Genomic DNA, 27717 nt, shown 5'->3' with positions numbered 1-27717 from the left:
GTATGAGATCTGATCAGGCAGCAATTGGAAAGGAAGGATTTGCATTATTATAAATGTAATGAAAACAACCCTACTGACTTTTCCAAACTTCCTGAGTCATATGCTCATCCTAATTTCCCTTCTAATTATAGTAAACCAAAAAATTCTGCTGCATGCATTACAAAGTCATAATGCTTGGAATTATTATTCACAATATGGCAAGGATGGCAATTTAATTCATTCTTCAATTCTGCATCTATGACTACTTTAGTCTCATTCAACTTGTAAATGCATTTATTTTGATTATCCCATTTGTGCTCTTGAGCACAGAAGCACATGCTTCTATTCTAACATGTAATTTTTTATCAAATGATTAACAATGCTTTACAAGGGGCAGTAGGAAATTTAGGCTTAGCGCTGATACTAAAAGGGATTTAAATTTTTAAAAAAATGTTAGCTACTAAAACATAACTGAAATTGAATTTCTCCTACTTGTAACTTTGATATTATTTGTAGAGAAGAATTCTTGATTTTAATAAATAAATAAATAAATAATAATAATAAATTTCCAGTTTCATGATCAATTGATTTTTCTGTCCCTTCTTTTAAATCTTCTAATCTCCAAGAAATTTGAAAAATAGGATGTTTCATGTGATGCATTATCTAAGATTCCCTCTTGTGAAGCACTTTTTGAGAAAATACTCAACAATATTTCTTCTCAGGAAGATAAGATGTAATTTCAAAATTTGGTTCATCCTCTGAGGGAGACATCTAATATGTCTGAAAGAAATGTGGCAGAACATTTGTGTTTAAGTTAATTCAGATAAAACAATTTTTGTAAAGCAGCACAGACATCACTGAAGTATATTGACAAGTTTAGCTTATACAAGTTTAACTTATACCTGTAGGCAGAAATTATGCAGCCTTTGAAAAGCTTGTGGAATAGTCTATTTCTTCTGGAGAAACCAAATGGGTGGGGAGATTCTTTTAAATTTAAATTGTTTTAAACCTGAAGGTTAACAAAGTTATAGTCTGAAAACTTTCCTCTTTGCATTATAGAAACATCTCTTGAAGGAGCCTCTGTATTTTAAAGTTATATTTGAATAATAGTACCACTAGATCGCTTTGAAAAATGAGGACTAGCATTATTTTTTCCTTATGGGCCAGCTATAAGTTAGCCAGAAAGCTTCAGAGTGCAATAAATTCAACTGGGTCCTTCACTATAGATGAATATGGTCTTGTCTGATATGTTGGAAAAGGAGTAACTTGATTTCAAAATGACTTGTTTGTTTATCCTTTTAACATTGATAGTTATTGTAAGTTATTAAAATCAGTTATTTCTAAGTTTCATCGAGCAAATTTAAAGCTGGGGACCTCAAAGGCCCAATTATTCTCGAGCAAAGTTTTTGTATCATGTTATAGATAGAATGGAATTAGATCTGATGTGAAAAATACTTCTGCCCTTTTTTTTTTTTTTTTATTTAATCCTCCTAGGAAGACAGGTGATGAGATTTATTTAGGCATTAAATTTCTGTCACAAATTTATTCCAAATAGTCGTGCATATCCTCATCCTTTCACAATTTTCACAAATAAGAGAGGGATTTAATTGGGAATTAAAGAGTAGAAAGTTTTGAACATTTGAAGCAAGCTCTCATAATTCTCCTGTCTTAGCTTACCCAGGGTTGGAAGAAAGATTTTATATGCTATCCAATGTATTATGCCATCCTTTTGCTGCAATAGTCGAGCAGAAGGGAGCTGATGGATTAAGACCCATAGTAGTTTCCTCAGAGAACTTAACTATTCAGTGACTGAAAAGGAAGCTGTGATAATTATTTTTCCGCAGAGAAATAAAAATACTTTTCATATGGTAATGACATTGATATCACATCTGATTATAAGCTTTTATATTTTTTAACCAACACAAAGGACAAAAATCAAAGAATAATTAGATGAGCTTTGGAAGTTTGTTATATCCAAGGAATTAACAAATCATTGGCAGACTGTCTCTCAAGGTCACATTGAAGAAAGTCTACCTGATGAAAAAGAGTTTTTCCAAAAAAAAAAAAAAAAAAACTTCATAGGTTAGGTATTCTATGTAAGAAGAATTTGGTAAATGGTAAATTTGGTAGCTGGCCTGGTTGGCCGAGTGGTTACCATCTCTGCTCTCCAGCCAAAATGGATGTTTGTGATTGTGAAAATCTAGTGATGGTGGTGGGTAGTAGATGGCATTAGTCTTATTGGCTAGCATTGAGCCAAGATCTTGAGGAATTTGTTAGATCCTGTCATTTATGTCAAGTTAAAACTCCTTTTAGAGAAAAAGCACTACTTCAATCGGCACAGTTATCTGTTAGACCTTTCCTACACCTGGCTCTTGATATATGCCCCCCCCCCCCACCACCACTTCCACAAACAGCCAAAAGGCTGCCGGTTCGAAACCCTATCGTGGGCTTGGATGTTTGTGATTGTCTGTGAAAATCTAGTGGTGATGGTGGTGAGTAGAAGATGGCGTTGGTGTAGATGATGATGATAGTTGCAGTTGGTGGAGGCAGAGAGTTGTAGAGTAGGTGTCTGTTGAGGAATTTGTTAGATTGATGTGCTGCCTCCATATGACTACAGTTCGGTAGGGATAGTATCAATGCCTGATGCTTTATTGTTTTTCATCTGTTTCTTGTAAAATTTTTGGGTGGTCGTTATTTTCTTCTATTGTTGGCATTGTAGTTTTGTTTCCTTGATGAAAGATAGTCTTAAAATGGTTTGACCAGATTTTTCTTATATCATCATCATCAAATTCCTGATATATACCTTCAAGGGATGTACAGGATATGATAGTACTACACGAAAAATTTACATCATTACTAACTTCATATCTACAATTTTCCTCCAAATCAGTCTGTTAAATGTCAAGACTATAATATTATCAATTTCTATCTTCTAAGGCACTTTTTATTGTATCAATCCACCTATATCTTGGTCTACCTCTAGGTCTTTTTCCTGCCAACCTGGCAGAGAACACTTGTTTTACTAATCTTTCCTCTCCCATTCTGTTTAAGTGCCATACCACCTGAGATTTAGTTCTGCTAATGCATTCCTGGATGCTGACAATATCAAGTTCTTTCCTAATATCCTCATTTTTAATATCATATTGCCATTGATGCCATCTGTTCATGCTGCTAATCTTTCTCAGAACTCTCATATCTGCAGACTCTAGTCTTTTGGTCAAGTGTTTTACTTCTAACTCACCTCTCAGATCCATAAGTTAAAATTGGCTTAAACACTGTCTTGTATACAGCTAATTTAGTGTTTTGGCTAATTTTTCTTGTATTCCATATAAATTTTTTCAGTTGACTTCCTACTATACCAGCTTTGTTGATTTCTGTTGTTTATTTCCATAGTTAATTTACCATCTTCAGTAAAAATCGTGCCTAAGTAGCTGAAATCTTTTACTTGTTCCACAGGTTCTCCATTCACAACATAGTTGACATTTTCAATGATTCTGCCTATTTTCATTGTCTTTGTCTTTTTATTGCTGACCTTCATACCATATCTATTACAACAGCTATTCAATTTAGTCAGAGAATCTTGCAGACTTGTATTTAGAAGTATAACATCATCTGCATAAAGCAAAGAGCTGACATTAACATCTCCAATTTTGATATCAGGTTTAATATCACTTTCTTTCATAATGTGATCCATATAGATAATGAATAACAGAGGGTATAATGTACATCCTTGTCTCACACCAGATTTAACATTAAACCATCTTCCTGTACTTCCTTCAATTCTAACTGCTGACTTACATCTCAAATAAAGACTAAGTATAGCTTGATATAATGCCCCATTAATACCATATAACTGTAGCGTATTGAATAGCTTCTCTCTTTGCACCTTGTCATATGCCTTTTCCAGATCTACAAAATTTAAATACAGATCTTTGTTATATTCCCATGATTTCTCAACTATCATAAAGTGAAAATCTGGTCTGGATAGCCTCTGTTTGGCCTGAATCCAGCTTGTTCTTTACCAAGCTTCTCTTCCACAATCCTTCTCAACTGTTTCTCAAGTATACTTGCATAGATCTTGTCAGGAACACTCAGTAGGGAAATACTTCTGTAATTCTCACATTCAGTTTTATTTCCCTTTTTATATATGGGTACTATGAGAGCTCCACTCCAATCATCGGAAATTTGTCTCTCTGTCCAGGCTTTCTGAACTATGCAGTGCAGCCACTGTAAGACTCTTATACCACCATACTTCAGCATTTCTGGTCGAATATCATCTACTCCTCCTGCCTTTCCACATTTCAAGCCTTTGATGGCTTTTTCTACTTCAAGTATGGATATGTATTCCTGACTGCATGCCTGGTCAGTGTTTTTTACCACTGTGCTGTCATCACTGCTTGTTTCATTTAGCAGTTTTTCAAAGTAATTACTCCATGCTTCAAGAATTACTCCATATCTTTTTCTCCTGTTTACATTTCACCTTTATCATCTCTAATACCTTTTACAACACTCTTTCCTCCATTTCTGAGCTTCTTCAACAACCTCCAGAATATCTTGCTACCTTCTTGATATTTATTTTCTATTCTCTTGCCAAAGTCCCATGACTTTTGTTTAGCCTGTTTTTCACAGTGTTTAGCTTTCTTACATTTGTCTCTGTATTCTCTAAGAGCATAAGCTGGCTTATTTGCCAGGAACTTTTGATATGCTTTCTTCTTTTCCTTCACTGCCTCTTTAACTTCCTGTGTCCACCATGGAGTTCTGATTTTTCCTATCCTTGCACACAACCTCACCACATGCCTCTCTGGCTGAATCAGTCTGTTTTCTGCAGGGCTTGCCATTGAATCTCCAAGGTTTAGTTCCTGTTCTCAAACTCTTTCATTTTTCCTTCAATAATCTTTGTGTATTTTAGTCTACAGTTCACATCTGAGAGCTGCTCAACTTTTATTCGCTTTAAAAGTTTCTTACATGTCATTCTTTTCAATATGAAATTCAATTTTATCCTGCTCAAGACTAAATGGTGATCACTTCCAATTTCAAATCCTCTGTACACTCTGGTGTCCTGCACTAGTGGGAAAACATCACTGTCAACAATAACATAGTCAATGAGACTTTTCTTATTCCTTGCCTCTTCTCTTCATGTGAATTTGTGCACATTTTTATGTTCGAACGTTGTGTTAATTATAACCAATCCATGTCCTGAACAGAAATCCATCAGGTATTTGCCATTATTATTAGCTTTGCTCTTCTCTCCAAATGTTCCCAAAATATTTTTGTATGTCTGACAATCATTTCCTACTCTGCTATTTAGATCTCCAACAAGGACCAACTTTTGTTGTGCCTCAAAAAAAGTTCTCCACTTCTACCTTAGTTGAACCTTCTGTTTGACCATAGGCACGAATAAGTCTCATTGTCCAGTTCCCCATTCTCATATTTGCCCACATCACTCTACCTGACACTGCCTGCCATTCAAGAAGATTAGCCTCGTATTTAGTGTTGAATACTATGGCTACTCTTGAATGTCTCATGAAACCTAAATATCCTCTTTAAAAGTCTCAAAATCTTGTAGTAATCTAGAGTTTCTGTTAGCAATCCCAGGATATTTTTTATACATTATAGAATGCAATGGGAGCCTGTGTAGCTCAGTGAATGTGGCGTTTGCATACCACGGTGGTTGGCCGCACGAAGGAAGACTTGGTTTCGAGTCTAGTCGGCGACTGGAGGAAATTTTTCTAAGCCTTTTTTCGACTGATTCCCGAGTTAGCCAATCTCTGGCACGGGCCAAGCGGGTTTTTCGTCCTGTAAACTCTAGAAAATCGACCGTAGAACCCACATTATTTCAGACATTAAATATATTGTGTTAGGGTTAGGGACCACGAGATGGCGGCATATTTGAGCCGTCTCTTTTCACTGTGTACCGCTTAATTAGTGATAGCCTTGGGCCATCTATCTCTGATTGGTACCAGTGGAGATTGAACTGCCCACTCAGTCTCCAAAAGTTAGATAGGGCTAAATGGCCTCGCCTACTTCCCGTATACGGGAATAAAAAGGCATTAGCTGATTTTTTATATTGATAGAATGCAACTTCATCTTTGTAATCTAATTTCTTCTTCTTATTATTATTATTATTGAAAACCTCCTGGTCCGTCTTACCTATGCCTTCAGTTTTGCATCATTTTACAAAACTATAAAGTGTAGTTTGCATTTTCTTTCATTTGTTGTCCATAATGAAGGGTGTATTTTATATAAATTATCCATAAAAATAATTCAGTAGTAAAGAAGTAATGAAGTTTATGAAAGCAACAGATCCAGACCATTTTCATTCTCTTGTCAATAAAGTGGTCAATAAAGTGTCTCTGACTAGGCTTTGCAAGATAATTGGGTTTTTTAAATATTAAATAATAAAATAATGAAAATTTTATTATCAGACAGAGCAAGAAGGTAGATTCAGGGCTAACATTGACAATTCAACAAATGACAAAGAGGTTGATTCTTGTAGATATCTGGTACAAGATAGTCTCTGATTTTGTGCATTCAAAATTTTCTCTTGAACAGCATGGCTCCAATGTGGCTCTTAGTAGCAGTAGTGAAATTTTTTGGAGGTTATAATTTAAGACCATCTACTAAAAGAAAAATATTTTATTCATAAACAGTTAGAAAGAAAAGAAAGATATCTTCATTTTGAAATTGATTAGTTTTATAAGGGGGGCATAATGGATTATCTTATTATCCTTCAAATAAACCCCATGTTTTAATAATTAACTTTCAAAAATTAAATTATTTTAAATACTGTGACCTCCTAAGGGTGGAAAAAAGTTTACAACATAGCTTGAAGATATGATCCATTAAAAAACCTTTATAATAATCTTGGTTTCAGTGGGCACTTCCCCTCTTTGTTTAAAAATAAAAAACTAGCTGAGCATTCCAAGTTAGAGTGGTACTCATGATGTCTCAGCTATGCTGCTAATAGGAAAAGAAGTGTTTCAGGGATCATTCTTAAGTGTAATACTTTTTTTCTTTTAAAATTAACTTTTAACAAAACATCTTCTGTTCAACTATAAGCAATGTTGATACATTACAATTTCTGTTATTCTTGTAGCATGAGGATCATTGAAACAAAGTGGAACAAGACAGATCTAGCTTCTTGGGTGCTCACTTTTCATATTTTCAGCAGAAAAAAAAAAGTGTATGTGCAGTTTGCCATAAGCACAGTCTGCACCCTTACACAGAATTAAGATTGCAGCAAATTAATGTCCCATTTGTACCAGAAACCAAATTCCTAGGGCTCATTTTTTAAAGTCACTTACATATTTTGCATGATATTTAGATGATAAATATTATAGATCATAAATATATGCTTCTATATAGCAGAGTACCTTTTGGTGGCTTGATCCTATCTGGGAATACAAATATCAGTTGCTACATTTGTTAACTTATCCTTGTCTTTATATCAAAGCAAATGAATATGCTCTCTCACTTTATCACCACCAATTGTTACTTAACTATGCTCCTGAAATCAACATTTTTAAGAGCATAGTTAAGGGACAACTAACGGTGATAAAGTGAGAGCAGCTTTATTTGCTGATATACAGATAAACCTGTATCATACTGAACCTCTCATTAGTAAATTAAATATAATGCATATCACACCACCATTCACTTTGGAATGCATGTGAAAGAGATTACAATGCTCTTGGCACTGGAGACCATGTTGTCCATATACAGTATTGTAGCTTTCTGTCTTACACGCTGGCAGGTTTACTCAATCACACTATCTCTTATTATGCTAGCTAAGAAAGTTGCTAACTGTCATTAATCTACCAGTGGCTCTTTATTCTGTGTGTGTGTGTGTGCACATGTACAGCAAAGTATTCTATTTCCTACCAGTCTGTATAGATGGTTTGAGATCTGAGCCATTTGTTACATCTGTTTCTGTTTTTCTTGATCTCATTATATCCACTCAGATTCCAAGAAAACCTCTGCAAGATGATTTACACACATGCACGCACATACACATACATTCTGAGCTCTTTAGACTATATGTTCTGTTATTTACAATCCATATCTAGCACTCTTAATGCTACAAGTATTTTATCAAATAAAGATGCTCTGTGTGTTTGCTTATGTTGGATTCTTAATCACATTGGAATCAAAGAAAACTGGACTACAGACTCAGCTAGATCAGGATTTGGACTTTCTACAGATATGTTTGTCAGTCTCTTATACAGACTATAGTAAGTCAGTAAAAGCAGAATTAATTGAGTGACAGTTATCATGTACTTCTTCTAGCTTTACAACTCTTTGAGGTTTTAGCTTTCAAACAATTTTTAGCCATTCTTTTTTTTTTTTTCTGCGCAATATTCTTCCAATTCTTAACTTTTAGAGTCGTAAGATCTTTTTATACATTATCAATCCATCTTTTTATTGGTCTACCTTTCTTCCTTTGTCCTAATGGTTTCCATTCAAATATTTTTAACTCCTCTATCTTTTTCCATTCTTTCTATATGTCCCAACCATGCTATTCTCTGTGACTTTAGTTAGTTGTTCGAGTTCATTATTTGTTCTAATTCTCCATATCCTATTTTCTTCTTTTATCGTCCATTGTTAGATCTGTTGCTGTTTTTCCTGATCTCATTATATCCTATCAGATTCAAAGAAAACCTCTACAGGATGATTTGCACGCATATACACATACATTCTGAGCTCTTTAGACTATGTGTTCTGTTATTTATAATCCATATCTAGCGCTCTTAATGCTACAAGTATTTTATCAAATAAAGATGCTCTGTAATGAATGTAATTTGACTGTAATGAATATGACCACATTGCCATCAATTAGTGAGAGTGATCATAAGGTCTTGACCTGGGAGGTAGCTAAATGTGTGGAATTTTCAATCAAGACAGGGTACATGTGGAATTACTGGGCTGATAAGTATGACAAGCTTAGGAGTTTGCTTGGTTCAGTGCCATGGCATGTAAAATTGCAAAGGCTGGATGTTGATAGTGCATGGGAAGTGGTTAAGGAGCGTTTGCAGGAGGTAATGGCTGACTGCATACCTAGAGTCCAGATAGTAAATCAAGTGGGGATTAAGCAAAGAAAGAAACAACTGTGGAGGGAATTTAAGGAGAAAGGTGACCTGCAGGCACACGAAAAGTATAAAGCACAAGCCAGAAGGGTAACTAGTGTTGTAAGAAAAGCAAAAGCAGATTATGAAAGGGAATTAGCAATGCAAGCTAAAGAGAATCCCAAACAGTTTTTTTGATATGTTGCAAGTAAAAGAAAAAATGTATATGACAGAATGACTTTAAAGAATGCCGATGGTAGGGAGGTAACTGAATCAGTTGATATAGTGGAATTACTGAGCGAGCACTTTGCAAGAGTATATCATCCAGGTGGTGACATTGCAGGAATGAAGGAACCAACAGCTTATACTGGAATGGTGGTGAACGAAGTGGAGGTGAATAGTCTATTACAAAACCTCAATGTCAATACATCTGTGGGATTGGATGGTATACCAGAACGTGTCGTATGTGAAGCGACAGAAGAATTGTCAGTGCCCTTGACCATTTTGTTTAATTTGAGTCTCAGGTCAGAGTTAGTCCTGAGGGGGTGGAAGGAGGGGAAAATAGTTCCATTACATAAAGGAGGCTCCAAGACTGCTGTTGTAAATTACCGACCAATCAGCATACCAGGAGTCGTTGTGAAGGTTTTGGAGAAAGTAGTCAAGAGAAAAATACAGGAATGGCATGGTTTTGTGAAGGTGCCTCAGTAACTTGCTCACGTTTTATATCACAGTGATGGCTGAACTGGATAAGGGTAATAAGGGTAATATACCACATTGGTGGAACTGTACTCCAGGAGATTGAGGCCAGGGATTTGGGAGTGTTGGTGGACAGGGAGTTGAAGTTTAGGGGCACATTGCAAAAGTGACTAAATCAGCTCATCATATCACTTGGTTACTGAAGAATACGTTGACGAGCAGAGACAAGCAAGTTATTGTTCCTCTTTATCGAGCTTTGATAAGACCCCATCTTGACCACTGTGCCCAGATCTGGGTGCCAGGGTTTCTTCTTGATGGGGAGGAGGTAGAGAGGATCCAGAGGCAAGTGACCAAGATGATAGCTGGTCTATGGAATGAACCTTATGAGAAGAGGTTGAAGATCTGTGGGTTGCAGAAATTGGTTGATAGGCGGACGAGGTGTGATATGATTGGGACATTCAAATTACTGAAGAGTTTTTACAAGATTAATTCAGAGGAAATTTTTCAGAATAGGCCTCATGGTGGGAGAACTAGGGCCATCCTTGGAAACTGAGCAAGAGTGTGGTTAGCAAGGGTGTTAGAACTAGGTTTTTTGCTTGGAGAGTGGTGAATGAGTGGAATAAGCTGCCAGTGTCTGTTGTGGGTGCCATGATTGCGAGTGAGTGCAAAGCAAAGTATGATAGATACTGTGTGGATGCTGAATAGTTGTTCTTGACATGATGTTTAGGGCCTCCCTCAATCAGTCTAATGACATGTTGGAGTTTCCCATAATAATAATAATTATATATCATCCTTAATATTTTCCTTTCTAAGATTCTCAATCTATCTATATCTTTTTGTGTTAATGGCCACATTTCACATCCATATGTTGTTACAGGTCTTATAATTGCTTTATAAGGTTTTAATTTAGAATTACGTTTAAGAATATCATTACTCATTAATGATATTCTTATTAATTTTTATAAAATATTTATAAATATTTTAAATAAATAAATATTTATAAAAAGATATAAAATTTTTTATAATATCTTTTTATAAATATAATAACACTTATTTTCAGCGATGATTCTACTATTAATGAACCTAAATATTTAAAACAATCTGCAACTTCAAAACTATTCTCCTATATTATATCTTGTAATGTTTTTATTTATTGTCTTTCCACATTGCATATTAGTTTTCTGTTCATTAATTTGTAATGCAACTTTTTAGCATTTCTATTAAGTTCTTCAAATTTGTCTTCTAAATATTTTCTCAGTGACTTATTATTGCTATATCATCTCCATATGCACATATTTGTATTGATTTATTATTAATAAATCCTCTCATATTTATCTTTCTTATTGATAAGAAAGTACCAAATTAAATAGACTTGCTGAAAGTACATCTCCTTGTCTTCCTCCATAATTTATTTCCAAGGGGTCCATTAATTCCCCTTGTATTTTAACTACTGTTTTGAATCCTTCTGTCGTAATTTTAATTAATCTAATTAGTTTTCTTGGTATTCCCAGTGTTTTCAGGCTGTGTATCATTTCTTGTCTATTTAATTTATCAAATGCTTGTTGGAAATCAATATATAAATGATGAAGTTCTATCATATTCTAAGCATTTTTCATATATATTTCGTAGCATAAATATATTATCAATTGTGGATCTTTTATTTCTGAAACTACACTCGTAATCTCCTATTATTGTTTCTATATACGGTTCTAATCTTTTATATATCATACTTGATAAGTTTTGTAAGTCCCATTCAATAATATAATTCCTCTATAGTTCTGAAAATTCATCTTATCTCCTTTTTTATATATTGGTTGGGTTATTCTAATTTTCCAATTATTTGGCATTTTTTCTTCTTTCTATATATCTAATAACAAATAATAAATTTCTTTCCATAAGATTTCACCTGCATTCTTTATAAGTTCTCCTATTATCCAATCTACTACTGGTGCTTTAAAACTTTTAATTTGTTTTATTATTTTTATTGCCAGCCTGGCTGGCCGAGTAGTTAGCATATCCGTTCTCCAGCCAAAAGGGCTGTGGGTACGAATCCTGCCATGGGCATTGATGTTTGTGATTGTCTATGTAAATTCTAGTGATGGTGGTCAGCAGTAGATGGCATTGGTTTTAATTTCATCAGTGTTCCATTTCTTTATCTTTTCAGTGTTCTTTTGGTCTACATTTGATATTCTGTATATAAATTTAATTTTAACTAACATAGGATCAGATTCACAGTTTGCTCCTCTATATGCTCATGCATTGTTAACTGAACTTGCCCATCTTTTCGAAACCAGGACATGATCTATTTGATTACATTCTTTGGCTGTTGGAATAATCCAGGTCCCCAAATGTATCTTCTTATGTTGAAAACATATACTCATTATTCTAAGTTTATTTGATATTGTTAATTGTATAAGTCTATTTCCATTTTCAATGGTTTCTTCATGTAAACTGTACTTTCCAGTTTCTTAATTAAATATGTCTTTCTGTACTTTACATTAAAATCTCCTAGTATTATCATGGCATCATTTTTATTTATTTTTTCACATGTTTCTTGTAAATCCTCTAAAATTGATCTATTACAATCTCATCAGCATTTTCAGTTAGGCATATACATTAATAAAAGTGATATTATGGAATTTCCCTTTAATTGGTAACTAACTTGTAAATACTTTCATTTAGTGGCGTGAATCCTAAAATTGAATTTATTATCTTCTTTCTAACAATAAATCCTACTCCATAATTTCCTTGTTCTTCAGCACCACTATAATACATAATATAATCTTTTTTATTTATTCTTCCTTTTCCTCTCCATCATATCTCCTGTAATGCTGTAACATCTAATTCATATTTCTTTAACTCTTTTGCTATACTTTGCATTTTCCCTACCTGTAACATTTTTCTAACATTCCATGTTCCAAAATTCATTAATCTTTTTCTTTTCATGTGTCGTTTCCTTGAAGTCAGTCCAGTTTTCAATTGTTTAGCTTTCTTAACAAGGGATATTTTTTACAGGAATGGTTTGTTAGCCCATTGCCAAATCCCCAACCTTGAGGACCTAGCCTCCAAATTTTTGTCCCCTGAAGGCCCAACTATACCATCGGGCACTCGGCACCCATTTTAGTCATCTTACGACATGCATGGGTTACATTGGGACTATTCTTTAACCCTGGTCACCACATAGGGGAGTCATTATGTACATGTTAATAAATTACACCCAATCAAGCCTGTAATGAAACATTAGCAGCCCTATCTACATAAGAACATTAGAGAGGAAGTCGTTCTTTGCAAGATTCTCAATCTTCTTACAAGGCTCACATTCTGTGTGCAAGCTCTATAACACCAGGCTTAATTTATGCCATATGCTAGTCAAGTGCCACTCTTTATTCAAGAATTGCATTTATTCTTTATTAGTTTTACTACTCTTGGCTGTGCCAAATACATTTAAGTAGATTCTGTTGACAAATAAAGTACATCCAATTTTTAACTTTTTTTTTTCAGAAAATCAGCTTATGCAGTTGCACTCAATCTTATTTATTTTCTGTTCGATACCGAACTTTCTTTACTTTATTTTCCTCTTTTTGTTGCTGAATATTTTATTTATTTTACTTTATGTACTGCTTAAACATGTCATATGACCTTGCCTATGCACCAATAAGATCGACATCAACCAATAAGTCATCAGCCAAATACAGCAATACCTTGCATAGTGTGGTTTTGAACATCATGGGTTTCACTTTAGCATGGTTTATAATTTTTAATTAAAAAAAAAAGAGTAGTACCATACTGTATTGACATTACTGGCCTTCTTACTCTACGAAAAAAATACCATAGTGATTTAGCATACTGCAGTAACAGCTGTATCGATGCATGCTTTAGTACTATTTTGGCTTTGGTGCAGCAAAGTGGTCACTCTACAATTTTATTTTATTTTTTATTACGTATGATTGCCCTTTTATACACAGTTAAGAGAGGGAAGAGGAAATGTAACAAAGCTTATGAACCTAACAAATGTAAATGGCTAACACAAGAACAAAAACTTGAAATTATAAAGTGTCATGAAGAAGGAGCATTGTATGCTAAAATAGCATTTGACAAAGAAATAACACGTCATTAGTACAGTTTCTAATTAAGAAAAACGATCAAATCAAACAACATGGAATAGCCACAGCATCTTATATGACAAAAGTGATCATTAAACATAGAAGTTCTGCAATGGATAATATGAATTGAAGATGGTAATTAGAAAAAAATTCCATTAAGTCAGTTGATGATTCAGGTTATAGCAACATGACTCTATATGGTGTTAAAAGAAAACAGAGATGAAGGGGAAACTTTTTCAGGAAGTTCTGGCTGGCTTTATAACTTTAATAAGCATATGGTGCTCCATAATTTTTTTTTTTTTAATTTTTAATTTTAATCATAATTTTTCATCATCATCAAATTCCTGCCATGTACCCTCAAGGGGTGTACAGGATATGACAGTACTACATGAAAAAATTACATCATTACTAACTTCCTATCTACAATTTTCCTCCAAATCAGTCTGTTACTTGTCAAGACTCCAACATTATCAGATCTTATATTTCTATTGACTAAGGAACTTTGTACCGTATCAATCCACCTATATCTTGGTCTTCCTCTGGGTCGTTTTCCTGCCAACCTGGCAGAGAACACTTGTTTTGCTAATCTTTCCTCTCCCATTCTATTTAAGTGACCATACCACCTGAGATTAGCTCTGCTAATGCATTCCTGGATGCTGACAATGTCAAGTTCTTTCCTAATATCCTCATTTTTAATATGATGTTGCCATTGATGCCATCTGTTCATGCCTCTAATCTTTCTCAGGACTCTCATATCTGCGGTCTCTAGTCTTTGGTCAAGTGTTTTACTTCTGACCCAGCTCTCAGATCCATAAGTTAAAACTGGTTTGAACACTGTCTTGTATACAGCTAATTTAGTGTTCCGACTAATTTCTCTCTTATTCCATATGAATTTATTCATTTGACTTCCCACCATACCAGCTTTGCTGATTCTGTTGTCTATTTCTATATTTAATTTACCATCTTCAGTAAAAATCGTACCTAAGTAGCTGAAATGTTTTACTTGTTCCACAGGTTCTCCATTCACAACACAGTTGACATTTTCAATGATTCTGCCTATTTTCATTGTCTTTGTCTTTTTATTGCTGACCTTCATACCATATCTATTAGAACAGCTATTCAATTTAGTCAGAGAATCTTGCAGACTTGTAGCGAATTTATTTAGAAGTATAACATCATCCGCATAAAACAAAGAGCTGACATTAACATCTCCAATTTTGATATCAGGTTTAATACCACTTTCCTTCATAATGTGATCCATAAAGATAATGAATAACAGAGGGGATAATGTACATCCTTGTCTCACACCAGATTTAACATTAAACCATCTTCCAGTACTTCCTTCAATTCTAACTGCTGACTTACAACTCAAATAAAGACTAATCATAATTTTTCTATGCACATTAATTAGTATTTCTGGTGAACGTAGTAAACAAATTTTTCACCAATACTATATGTTTGGAACATTAGGTGCTCTTCTGATACTTGTACTTCTGTATACAAGTATCAGAAAATTTAACAAAACATTTCTTCACAGATCTTGCATAATATATCTTATCATTTCAGAGATGTCGTTTCAGTAGCTGTTTCCATAGATATCACGGCTGTTATAAGTGATTGAGATTAATCCAATTACAACATATTAAGTGGACAGCTTATTCCATGTTAATTAAACTATCAGAATGCTTGAATTTTGAAAAGTAAAATGAATTATCTACATTGATTGATGATTTCTTGAAATGCCAACTTAATTATGTGCCACTTGATTTTCAGTCAAGTAATACATAGTGAATTCCATTAAAATATGAGAAATTTGTCTATATTGCAGTCCCTGAATATTGAATAATCTTGCTGAATAAGCAGAGCTTACTATGTGAATAAATAAATTACATATTCTTTATTTTCTGCTTTCTAATTATTTAATGTGTGATAATGTATGTAGATGAAAATTTCTTATACTTCATGCTTGATTTACAGTTCCTGGTGGTACAGATGGTCCTAGTGGTGTCCTCATATGTTCAGAAAATTACATTACATATAAAAATTTTGGTGATCAGCCAGATATTCGGTGCCCCATTCCAAGGCGTAGGGTAAGATAGTCTCTTATTAATTGCAGTATTTCTTACATTTCCATGGTTGTTGCTGCTGTAATTCATGCTGAAGTTTCCGGAACAAAAAACTAGAATGTAACTGGAAACTGAATTGACTAATTCAGTTTCCAGTTAATAATTGAGTTAAAATTTACTAAAATAACTAATTGACTCACTCAAATTAATTATTACAAGCTGAACATTTCACCAGTTCAAATTGGCATTATAAGAGGTACTATAACAATCCACATTAATTTCTTTAAGAGAAACTTGTGCCATAGTTATATGAATTATTTACACATAAACACTTATATAAATAAATTCATTGTTTGCATTCTACCTTGTATCAACTTTTTTTTGCCACTGAAGATGGTCTGTAATTTTCAGACTGAAATGTATGTCCTTATAATCAAATAAATTATTACCTTTACCTGTTGTTTACATGTAAATAAATCATATAAACCACAGTCAATGAAGACAGGGAATGAAATGTCTTTGAGAATAGGGATGGTCATGTGCATGGAGAGCAACAGTGGTACTCTCTGTGATAATTTCTGCTATTAATGCTGATGGAAGGATAGGACAGTGTGTCAGACTGTTACAGTGACTGGATTTGTAGAACGTGTGCTGCTTCCAGGATCAGTATGAATAAATAACAACATAAAGAAAAAAAAAAATTAGGAGATATACTGAATAGTTTCTATCCTCCTGAGACAAATCAAAAATCTCCAGGAAAATCTCTCCTTCCCAAGTGTTTGTAGCATCCCCTGTCATTGGGAAGCTCAGTATTTCAAACAAAAAGGATTTTTTCTTTTCTGTTTTTCTGACCAAGGTCAGAAAAACAGAAAAGAAAAAATATATCCAGTATGGAGAGCCAAAATGTATACCAGCACAATATGCTTTAGAGAAGGACCATCAGATGGAAGAAAGCCAGGCCACTTCACAAATTCCAGTTTTTCAAAGAGTTTCTGGAAGCAGCACAAGTTCTACAAAATCTGTTAAGTGCAACAGAACTGATAGTGTGATCTTGCATAAATTTTGGTGCACCACTCTATCCTCATCAGCATTAATAATAGAAATTACCACATAGAGTTCTGCTGTCACCCTCCATGACTGCCCTTGATCTTGAGTTCATTTCATTCCCTGTCTTCACTGACCGTGTATTGTTAAAGCACTTATGATAATACTAGCTTGAACTGGTGAAACTTTGGCTTATAAATAAGTGAGTTTATTTGCATTCCAGTTTCACATAATTTTTTGTTCCAGAAACTTCAACATGAATCAGTATTTCTTAGATATTCAAATTATCATTTGAATTATTTTGATAGTATCAAATAAATTGTCAGAATTTATTGGATTAAATAAATATTTTCTTATAGAATGATCTGGATGATCCAGAAAGAGGAATGATTTTTGTTTGCAGTTCGACACATAAAACTAAGGTAATGCATTATTTTCTCAGATAATAAAATGTTGGTTTTTGGTTTGACTATATTATTGTTACTTTGTTGTAGAAAGTTTAACTTGGTTACAAAGCAAATTATACTTACCAAGAAACTGTATTTTTGTTTAATACTTTATTAATGTAAAAGTAAACACAATTTGCATGTAAAGTATCTTTAAGATTAGGACATACGCTGTTGACTTCACATCAATGCATTAGTATCCCATAATGCACAGCAAACTCCTTTTCAGACATTTATATTGCTTTGCATTATGGGAAAGGTTGCTGCTGCTGCCTAGACTGGTTTCAATCTTTATTGAGGTCTCATCAGTGGGAAATAGACCTGTAAAGATACTGAATTTGAATCAGTAAAGATGTCATGTTCCATATACAAGTTGTAAAGCAGTGTATTATCATATTATTGAAGTTGTTACTTTGTAACTAAGTGATAAACTTTCTACAACTATCTCTGATCTAGAGTATTTTAATGATATGATGATACACTATTGAGGAACTGAATTGAAGATATTCATTTGGTGTCTTAACTGCTATATTACACACACACACACATAATATGCTTACTGCTTGCTTATTACTCTTTACCCCCATAAGGTACATCAAGCCATGAGTTTATTTCACCATTCTCTTTGGTCCAGTGCTGCTTCTCTTGCCCCCCCCCCCCCAGCTCGACCATCCAAGTTAGTTGTTGGCTTCTCTCCAAAGTCCTGTAAATAGTCATCTGTTAGGTCTTAGCACTCTGCCCCAAGGGATTTCTTGCTTCAATCATGGTGTCTGTAATCAGGAATTTTTTACAAGTATCGGTGATTAGCCCATCGCTCAACCTTCCTCTTTTACTTGGGCTTAGGACCGGCATAGGGATGAGTATAAGTTCCACTTGTGGCAGAGTTATATACATAATATACAATTCTTTTTTTTGTAAAAGAACAAGTGCTGGTACTCATTCTTTGCTATTAGGAAAAATATTGAAAATTAAAAAGATATGAAAAGAAAACTAAAAAAAAAAATTATGGATATTTTTACTTCATAGTGTGATGATATTTTTGGAATAAATCTGGAACAAATCCCAGAACATGTCCCAACTCAACATTAACAGAGTTCAAGATTAGTACTACCAACACAAGAAGCATCAATGGAAAGGAAATGGAACTAGCAGAAGAATTGGATAAGTGTCAGATCGACATAATAGGTATGACTGAAACAAAGAAGATCAGAGAAAAGGAGTAGCTATAATATTAAATACTAAATATGAGGATAATCTTCTTGAATGGCAGGCAATATCAAGTAGAGTGATGTGGGCAAATATCAGAATGTGGAACTGGACAATGAGACTTATTTGTGCTTATGATCCCATTATAAAGGAAGAAATGGAGGAATTTTTTGAGGTATTAGAGAGGGCAGCTGGATCAATGAAAAGGAAAAGTTGGAGATCTAAACAGCAGTGTTGGAAATGATTACCAGACATATAGATATGTTTGGAAAAATTTACCAAAAAATTGCAAGATTTTTTGGTAAATGCCTACTGGATTTCTGCTTTCAGGACATGGACTGGTATTACTAACACCATGTTCCAAAATAAAAATGTGCACAATTCACATGGAGAGAAGATGCAAGAAATAAAAAAAAGTCTCATTGACTATGTTATAGTTGATAACAGTATTTTCAAACTGGTTCAGAGTATATAGAGGATTTGAAATAGGAAGTAATCACTATTTAATTTTGAGCAGGATAAAATTGAATTTCATATTGGAAAGAAGAGTGGGTAAAAAGTTTTAAAATGAATTAAGGTCAAGCAGCTTTCAGAGATGAACTGTAGACTCAAATACACAAAATGAAAGAATTTGAAAACCAAACCAAACCTTGGGGATTCGGGGGCAAATCCTGAAGAAAACATTGATTGATTCAGCCAGAGAGGCATGTGGTGAGGTTGTCTGCAAGGATAGAAAAATCAGAACTCAATGGTAGACTCAGGAGGTTAAAGAGGCAGAAGGAAAGAAGAAGGCATAGCAAAAGTTCTTGGCAAGCAATTCATCTTGTGCTTTTAGAGAGAAAAAAAAATGTAAGAAAGTGAAACACTCTGTAAAACTAGCTAAGCAAAAATCATGGGAAGACTTTTGTAAGAACATAGAAAATAAATATCAGGAAGTTCGCAAAATATTCTGGAGGCAATTGAAAAATCTTAGAAATGGAGAGAAAATACTATAAAAGGAATATGACACTATAAAGGTGACGTAAAACTGAAGATAATGATATTCTACGTATCTGTAATTACTTTGAAAGACTGCTAAATGAAACAAGCAATGTCAGCATGATGATAAAAAAAACTCCCAACAGGAATGCAGTGCAGGAATACATATCTATACTTGAAGTACAAAAAGTCATCAAAAATCTGAATTGTGGAAAAATAGCACTGGAGTAGATGAAATTCGACCAGAAATGCTCAAATATGGAGGTATAACTATTCTATAGTGGCTGCATTGCATAATTCACAAGGATTGGTCAGAGGGTTGAATTCCAGAGGATTGGAGCAAAGCTCTCATGGTACCCATCTGTAAAAAGGGAAATAAAATTGAATGCAAGAATTACAGAGGTATTTCCCTCTTAAGCGTTCCTGGTAAGATTTATGCAAGTAGAAACAGCTAAGGAAAATTGTGGAAGGGAAGCTGGGTGAAGAAGCTGAATTCAGGCCAAATAGAGGGCTGTCAGGATCAGATTTTCACTTTATGGCAAATAGTTGACAGATCTTGGGAATATAACGATGATTTGTATTTAAGTTTTGTAGATCTGGAAAAAGCATATGAGAAAGTGCCACGAGGAAAGCTCTTTAAAACGGTACAGTTATATAATATAAATAGGACATTATATCAAGCAATACTTAGTCTCTATTTAAGCTGTAAGCCAGCAGTTTAGAATTGAAGGACGTACAGGAAGATGGTTTGAAGTAAAATTAGGTGTGTGACAAGGGTGCACATTATCTGCACTTTTATTCATTGTGTATATGGATCACATTATGAAGGAAAGTGTTATTAAATCTGATATTAAAATTGACTTTGTTAATCGTAACTCTTTACTTTATGCAGATGATGTTATACTTCTGAATAAATCCATTACAAGTCTGCAAGATTCCCTGACTAAATTGAATAACTGTTGTAATAAGTTTGGTATTAAAATCGGCAATAAAAAGACAGAGACAGAAAATATGCAGAAACATTGAAAACATCAACTATATCCTGAATGGTGAACCTATAAAACAAGTAAATGATTTCAGCTATTTAGGTGTAATATATTTGAGTGAAGATGGTAATTAAATATGGAAATAGACAACAGAGTTAGTAAAGCTGGTATTGTAGAAGTCAGCTGAATAAATTTATATAGAATAAAAAAGAAATTAGTCGAAACACTAAATTAGCTTTATACAAGACAGTGTTCGAACTAATTTTAACTTATGGATCTGAGATCTGGGTTAGAAATAAAACACTTGATCATAGACTGAAGACCTCTGATATGAGAGTTTTGAGAAAAATTAATAGATGAACAGATGGCATTAATGGCAGTATCACATCAAAGTGAGGATATTAGGAAACAACTTGCCATTGTTTGCATTCAGGAATGTTTTAGTAGAGGTAATCTCAGGTGGTATGGTCACTTAAACATAATGGGAGAGGAAAGATAAAAAAAAAACAATGTGTTCTTTGCCAATTTGGCAGGAAAAATACAAAAATACCAGAGGAACATCAAAATATAGATGGATTCATAAAATAAAAAGCTCCTTAAAAGACAGAAATATAAGATCTGATAATATTAGAGTCTTGACAGATAACAGATTAATTTGGAAGGAAATTACTGATCGGAAGTTAGTAATGGTGTAACTTTTTCATGTAGTACTATCATAATTATCCTGTAACCCCCCCCCCCCCACCTTGAGGGCATATCAGGAATTTGATGATGATGAACTGTATAACACTGTTTATCATGCAAAAATTTACTGTACTGTACCTGTAAACCTAATAGGGTTTATAGGGGAAAAGAGAGATAACAATTATATAGAAATCTGTATAATTAAGATGAAGACAAAAAAGGTAAAATGTTCCAAAATGAAGTACAGAACACTTTTAAATGCGTTCTCTATTTTAGGTTTACATTTGACTTTCACTGTAGTTGAACTCACACAGACCCCAGGAATGGTTTACTATAGTGAATTTGCTGTTGAATAAGTGTACGTTATGGAATTTGGTTGGACTTCTGAGTAGTTGGTTATACCAATTGCTGACTGTATTTAACTTTAATGTTTTACTACCTGGCCTTTTGCCTAAAATTAATCATAGAGAAAAGAAGAGAATACAATTTAGAAACACAAATTACATTTGTTGACTGAAAAAATATTTGACAAAGTTAAAAGAAGCATTTTATTTAACATATTAAAAGAAAGACAATTACTGAATAATGTCCTGAAAGCTATCATAAGTATATATGAAAATAATCAAATACAAATAAGATTAAATCATGGGCTATCATATATGAGAGAGATAAACCAAGGAGTCCGACAGGGATGTCCCCTCTCAGTGACTTTTTTTTAATATTTACCTAAATGAAATAAAAATAAAATGGAATAAAAATTTTCATAAAGTTATTAAACTTTTTCCTACTGTGAACTTAAACACTCTCCTTTTTGCCGATGACCAAATAATAATTACAAATTCTGAAGATAACTTACAGAAAGTTTTTTTAAATCTAAATGAGAGCCAAAGATTATGGTATGATAATATCAACAGAAAAATCAAAAACTATGGCCTTTAAAGGACAAGATCCAGCAAGAACTAAAATAGTAATAGATAACAAGATCTTAGAACAGGTGAATTCATTTAACTACCTAGGTTGTATGATTACATATGAAAATGAAAAAGATATAAACCTTAAAAATTATGAAATATTTAAAAATAACAGGTGTAATTAACTCTGTATTTAAACCAAATCTAGTTCAAAAACAAACCAGACTAAAAGTATACAATACATTAGCCTTACCAGTCCTAATGTATGAAGTGAAATCTGGACAATAAAACAAAAAGACAAACAAAGATTAATAACAGCTGAAATGAAGTTTTTGAGAAAAACTGCAAAGTATACTCTGTTTGATCACAAAAGAAACTAAGAAATTATGAAAGAATTAAATCAGGAATCAGTAATAGAAAAAATTAAAAATATAAACATAAATGGATGGAACACATTCAAAGAATGAAAACAGAAAGATTACCAAAACAAGCCATTTGGAAAAAGAAAACCAGGACATCCTCTTAAAAGGTTCACCGATGACTTCTAAGGCTGGAACAGGCCACTCTAGGCCTAAATCCTTGATAGGCATGACGACGATGATGTTTTACTAGTATATTTGGCCAAAATATATCACTTTACAATCACATGAAAAGTCATTTATTTTTAATTTTGTACAATAAATAACTATGCACTATGTCATCTGTGACTCTCAAAAATAGCAGTCTTGATTCACAAAAAATTAGAATGCAACTACATAAAGTTTGCAAAATATGTAATTTTTAGCTGTTGTATTAGTATAATATTAAAACAATCTATTTCATTTAGTGTTGCTCTGTACAATTTATAACAAATTCAACAGTCTGGACCAAAACTGAATTTGAGAATGTATTCTTGTTAGGTCCTTGTACTGAACTTTGGGAAAATCCATATTGTGATTAATTACCTGAAAGTGTGATATGGTGGATTGTAAGATTTGCCATTAGGCATTCTCTTTTATTAGTAAAATAAAGACCTAATTAAATAAGTGGTTATTAGAAATTGGAAATTTTTAATATATGTTTATTATTCATTTCAGTCAATGTTTTTCTTTTTGACACAAACTGAACAAGGAGATATTTTTAAGATCACACTGGAGACTGATGAAGATATGGTAAGAGATGCTGTTACAGTATATTTGAAATTCAATTTATGGACATTTGCCATGTAATTATATAATCAATTATTACTATTGTAGTATTTAGTTAACTTTGCTATACATATTTTATTATAAATTTTAAAATTTGAAATATTTTCTTACTTTGTATATAAACAGTGCTTGGAGTGAGATAGGATACCATTTTACGTTTCCCTTCAGAATGAACCATAAATCTGGTCTGTTAAATATGTGATCTTATAATGGTTAGGCACCTGGAGATTGCTGGCTGAATATTTTTAGTAATTCTTGCTTAAATATAATTTGTGTGTGTGTCAGTAACCAAAATTAATAGATAGTACCACACATGAGTATAATTCCTATTTGGTGGATTATAAAATTTTCAAAGGAAACTGTGAAGTAGATGTATATAACAAACACATTAACACAGTATATACTTATTAATGTTTCAAATAATTGTAATTCATTTTATTTGATAATTTTTAAAACTTGTAACATAATCGTGTCTCAGTCCATCTTTGGTGAATATGAAAATGTTTAACAGTTGGCTATCCATTCATGGCTGGTGCTGCATGTTAGAGATAGCACATTTAACAGCATCTGTCCATGTTTTAAAAATCAAAAAGCATGCATTCCAGTTACTTCAGTTATGTTGTGGCATTTGTATCTTGATGTCAATTCTTAGTTCTTTATTAAACAGAACTGTGAAGCAGTATTTCTACCATGCAATACTTGGACTTGTTCATATATTGTATCTTAAAACTATCATATCCAAATAAATAATTCAGTATAAAAATGAAATTGTATTTCTACTAGTGCAAAAGCTTCATGCTGGAATAAATAGCATAAATTATTTCTTTTCAGTTTCTTATATCATCTATGAAGATATGTATTGCATATTACTTTAAATGCAAAAGTATGAAGAAAGATTATATCCACTTTGAAACTTGCATTCACAGATGCTTGGACTAACTTTTACCTCCAGTCTGTCTTGGCATAAACACATCACATCAATGGCCTCCTCAGCATCCAAGAAACTTGATATTCTGTTTCATTCAAGAGTTGATTTTATACCCAACCAACTCTTAACTATAAACAAATCCCAAATCTCCCCATGTTTAGAATGCCTCACATGATGCACCTGAAACATTCCCTAAAATCCTTGATGCCATCCAGAGGAAAGCAGTTAGGTTCATAGATGATCCCTCTTTTACAGATTCACTTTAACCTCTATCTCACAGGTGCAGTGTTTCAGCACTATGTATTTTTCAGGTACTTCCATAGTGACTGCTCCCGTGAATTGGCAACCATTATTCCTTCACTTTCTGTTGCACCTCTTAATACAAGAGCAGTAGCTGCCCAGCATCCCTTTACTGTGCAGCTGACTCTGGAACAACCTTCCTCATGAAGTATTCTCAATACAACCTGAAACTTAAAAAAAAAAAAAAAAAAAAAAAAAAAAAAAAAAAAAAAACATCAATAAACTTCTATCTCAGTCCTCGTCTGCAATCCACACATGACATTGATGTGCTTATAGATCCCTTGACCTCTTGTATATGGGATCAATATATTGGAAAAAAAAAAGAGATGTTTGTGACTTTTGGTGTGATTATATCTAGGTGCTAGGATTTTTCCTCCCAGAAACTCAGTTTTTTTTTTAAATCCCGAGAGCAGGCAGACTGGGCAGAAGAACAGACATGCACTGGCTTCATTGCCTTGGTCATTTTCTTCTTAATTCTGTACAACCTTTCTCAGCTCTTTGCATGTGTATTTGTAATAGATGCCACAAATACTGAAGTACCTCTATATATGCCTTTTATTAGTTTATTTTTAAGATTCTACTAAATATTGCTATCTGGTAGTGAAACGTTATATGAATGAATGAATGAACTAACTTCTGTTTTTATCTTCTTCTTCCTCTCACAAAATTTAGACCACATGGCTTTTTAATTGTTCTCTATCCAATTTTATCACTGTCTTTTTTTTTTCTTGTCTTTTTTTTTTTTTCTGGGACTTATTTCTGCTATTAGTTTCTGATTTAGATCTGTGAATTTCTTTGTGTCAGTTTTTTGTATAACCTCGTGGAGTATATGATGACATGTCAAGAAATCTTACAAAAAAAAGAGCGAGATTGAGATATAACTAAACATATCAATTTCTTGCCCTATTTATTTATAGTAATGTAATGCGTTTTCTTTTAATACTTTGTCATGAAGTTATAATTAAATTCACTTGTCTTCATCTCTACAAAAATATTCAAAATTTTTGTTAATAAGCCATTTTATATATTTTAAAATTAATAATTAAAGAATTTTTAATTTTAGTTTATGTTATAAAATATTGCTAAACTTTGTCAGTGTTTCATAACAGCGATAGAGATGACATTTTTCAAGTTCAAGAATTGCACTTAATTTTATTATGTTTTCCTATCAATTACTTCCAAACTGTTTGTCAGATCTCTAATTTGATCATTTCTGAATATTCCTTGTCTGAAGCACTCATAACCATATTATCCTATCATTTTATGCTTGAAACACTTGTTCTTCTAATTTGTCAGCTCTCATTCTGTTGGTGTAACCATTACCACCTAATTAGTTCTACTTACATAATTTTGAATATTAATAAGTTCTTTTCTGGTATCTTTATTTTTAATATGGTTCTGCTGTTGATGTCATTTGCTTACTCATTATTCCCCCTGATTTTTCTCAGAATTGTCATATCTGTGGATTCAAATAAAATTTAATTTTTAGATTGTTTAACGATGAAACCAAGTGATATTAGTAGAATTCCAGGGAAGAATTTGAATCTGACAAACTCAAGTGCATGTTGTTGAGCAGCCTCTTAACATTGTTTCTATTTCTTTGGATGTGAAAGCTGAAAATTTTGAAACCAAAATTTGCACATTGTCACATGTTTATTTCTAACTATTTGGCCTTATGTGTGCTTTTGTTTTTCTACAGTAGTAAATTTTTTAAATATTAATATCAACATCTGTAGGACAAGTGCCGTATGTGGGCATGTGATTAGGAAAAAAGAAGCAATCTGTTAATGTTTCTTGAAGAGCTTGTGGTTTTATTCATTAGGAGGAACAGTATGGAGAAGGCTGTTCCAAAGAATGGAGGCAGAATGGAACAGAGAAAGATGAGAGGTTGGTTCAATAATTTCGGAGTCAGCTGCTTTTCTTCTTACATGATTAGAGGAAAGAAAGCAGAAGAATGGTAGTGGCTAGCTCAATGGAGCAGTGTCTATTAAATACTTGTTAAAAAAAAAAATTGTAATTCAGAAAAAGAATATCTGTGGGGAAGTGATTGTAAAGAGACTCTGAGAGGGGGGGGATCATCAATTAAGCAAACCTTCTTCTGGATATAGTTGAGAATACTTAAAGAGGTTTTGGGTGCACCATCCCAAATGTGTGACCTTCTGCATTGAGGAAACATAGTGACCATCAGATGCAGCCAGAGTTTTACTTGGTTCTTAACAACCAAGTAAAAACCAAGAACTGGGTATTCTTAAGGATGCCATCCAAATTGTGAACTTAGAGTAAAAGCACTGAACTTGAGTTTTCTAAAGATGGGCAACAAAATTGGGGTCCAAACTACAAGACCTGCTCTTTCAATTTGATATCCTCTTTCTTTCTTAAAGAAAGATCTTTTTGAGAATTTTGAACTGAAATTGGAATATATATTTTTTGAGAAGTGCATGTTGGATTGGCTGTTTAAAACTCTTACTTAGCTGGTGAAATTGGTCTATTTCAGTGATGTCTCCCATCATATGAATGAATGAATGGAAACAGATATTCAGAGTTACAGCTAAACTATAATGAATGTATAGGCAAAAAATTTTTGTTATTCAATGGAGAGGGGAACTTGGAGGGAAAAATCCAAAGGAAAGATTGCAGCAACATTCCTGTTGGAGAAGTGTTTAAATAAATTTATATATGGAACAAGAAAGAAATTAGCAGAACAGCAAACAAGCAGTATATTGGTGTTCAAACAAATTTTAACATATAGATTGGGCTGGAACAAAAAAGAGTTGATCAAAGAGACCACAGATATGAGAATTCTTAATGGCATTAATGAAAATCTATATTAAAATGAAAATATTAGAAAACAACTTGGCATTATTAATATTCAAGAATGTGTAATATAAACTAATCTAAGATGGTATAATCACTTCAGCAGAGTTGGAGATGAAAAATTAGCAGAAAAAGAAGTTGACGCAAAAATAGACTGGAAAGAAATCAGGCTTTCCCATGGATCTTTTTAGTCTATTTTTGCTTCAACTCTCTGATTTTATTTATTCTTCCACCATTCTTGGGCTTGTTTTTAAACATTTAACCTTTAAAAAGGGCTTTTAAAAGAGTAACTACTTTAATGAAGAACTGAAATATCTACTTTTTTTC

The 27717-nt window shown here is 33.2% G+C and overlaps 1 protein-coding gene across 2 annotated transcripts in view; it reads left to right on the top strand.

Moving 5' to 3' along the window:
• Positions 1-27717, top strand: part of Sf3b3 (splicing factor 3b subunit 3) — a 300761-nt gene that overhangs the window by 55939 nt on the left and 217105 nt on the right. For both annotated transcript variants that reach the window (XM_090398423.1, XM_090398422.1), the window contains exons 7-9: positions 15818-15930; positions 17310-17372; positions 23238-23312. In XM_090398423.1, the coding sequence (XP_090254549.1) occupies positions 15818-15930; positions 17310-17372; positions 23238-23312 (251 nt within the window). The remainder of the gene's footprint in view (positions 1-15817; positions 15931-17309; positions 17373-23237; positions 23313-27717) is intronic.

This window comes from Typopeltis vanoorti, chromosome 9 (assembly GCF_054136105.1).
Source record: "Typopeltis vanoorti isolate ZY-2024b chromosome 9, IOZ_Tvanoo_1.0, whole genome shotgun sequence".
NCBI classification, from domain to species: domain Eukaryota; kingdom Metazoa; phylum Arthropoda; class Arachnida; order Uropygi; family Thelyphonidae; genus Typopeltis; species Typopeltis vanoorti.
This window is presented reverse-complemented; position numbering and strand designations above follow the sequence as displayed.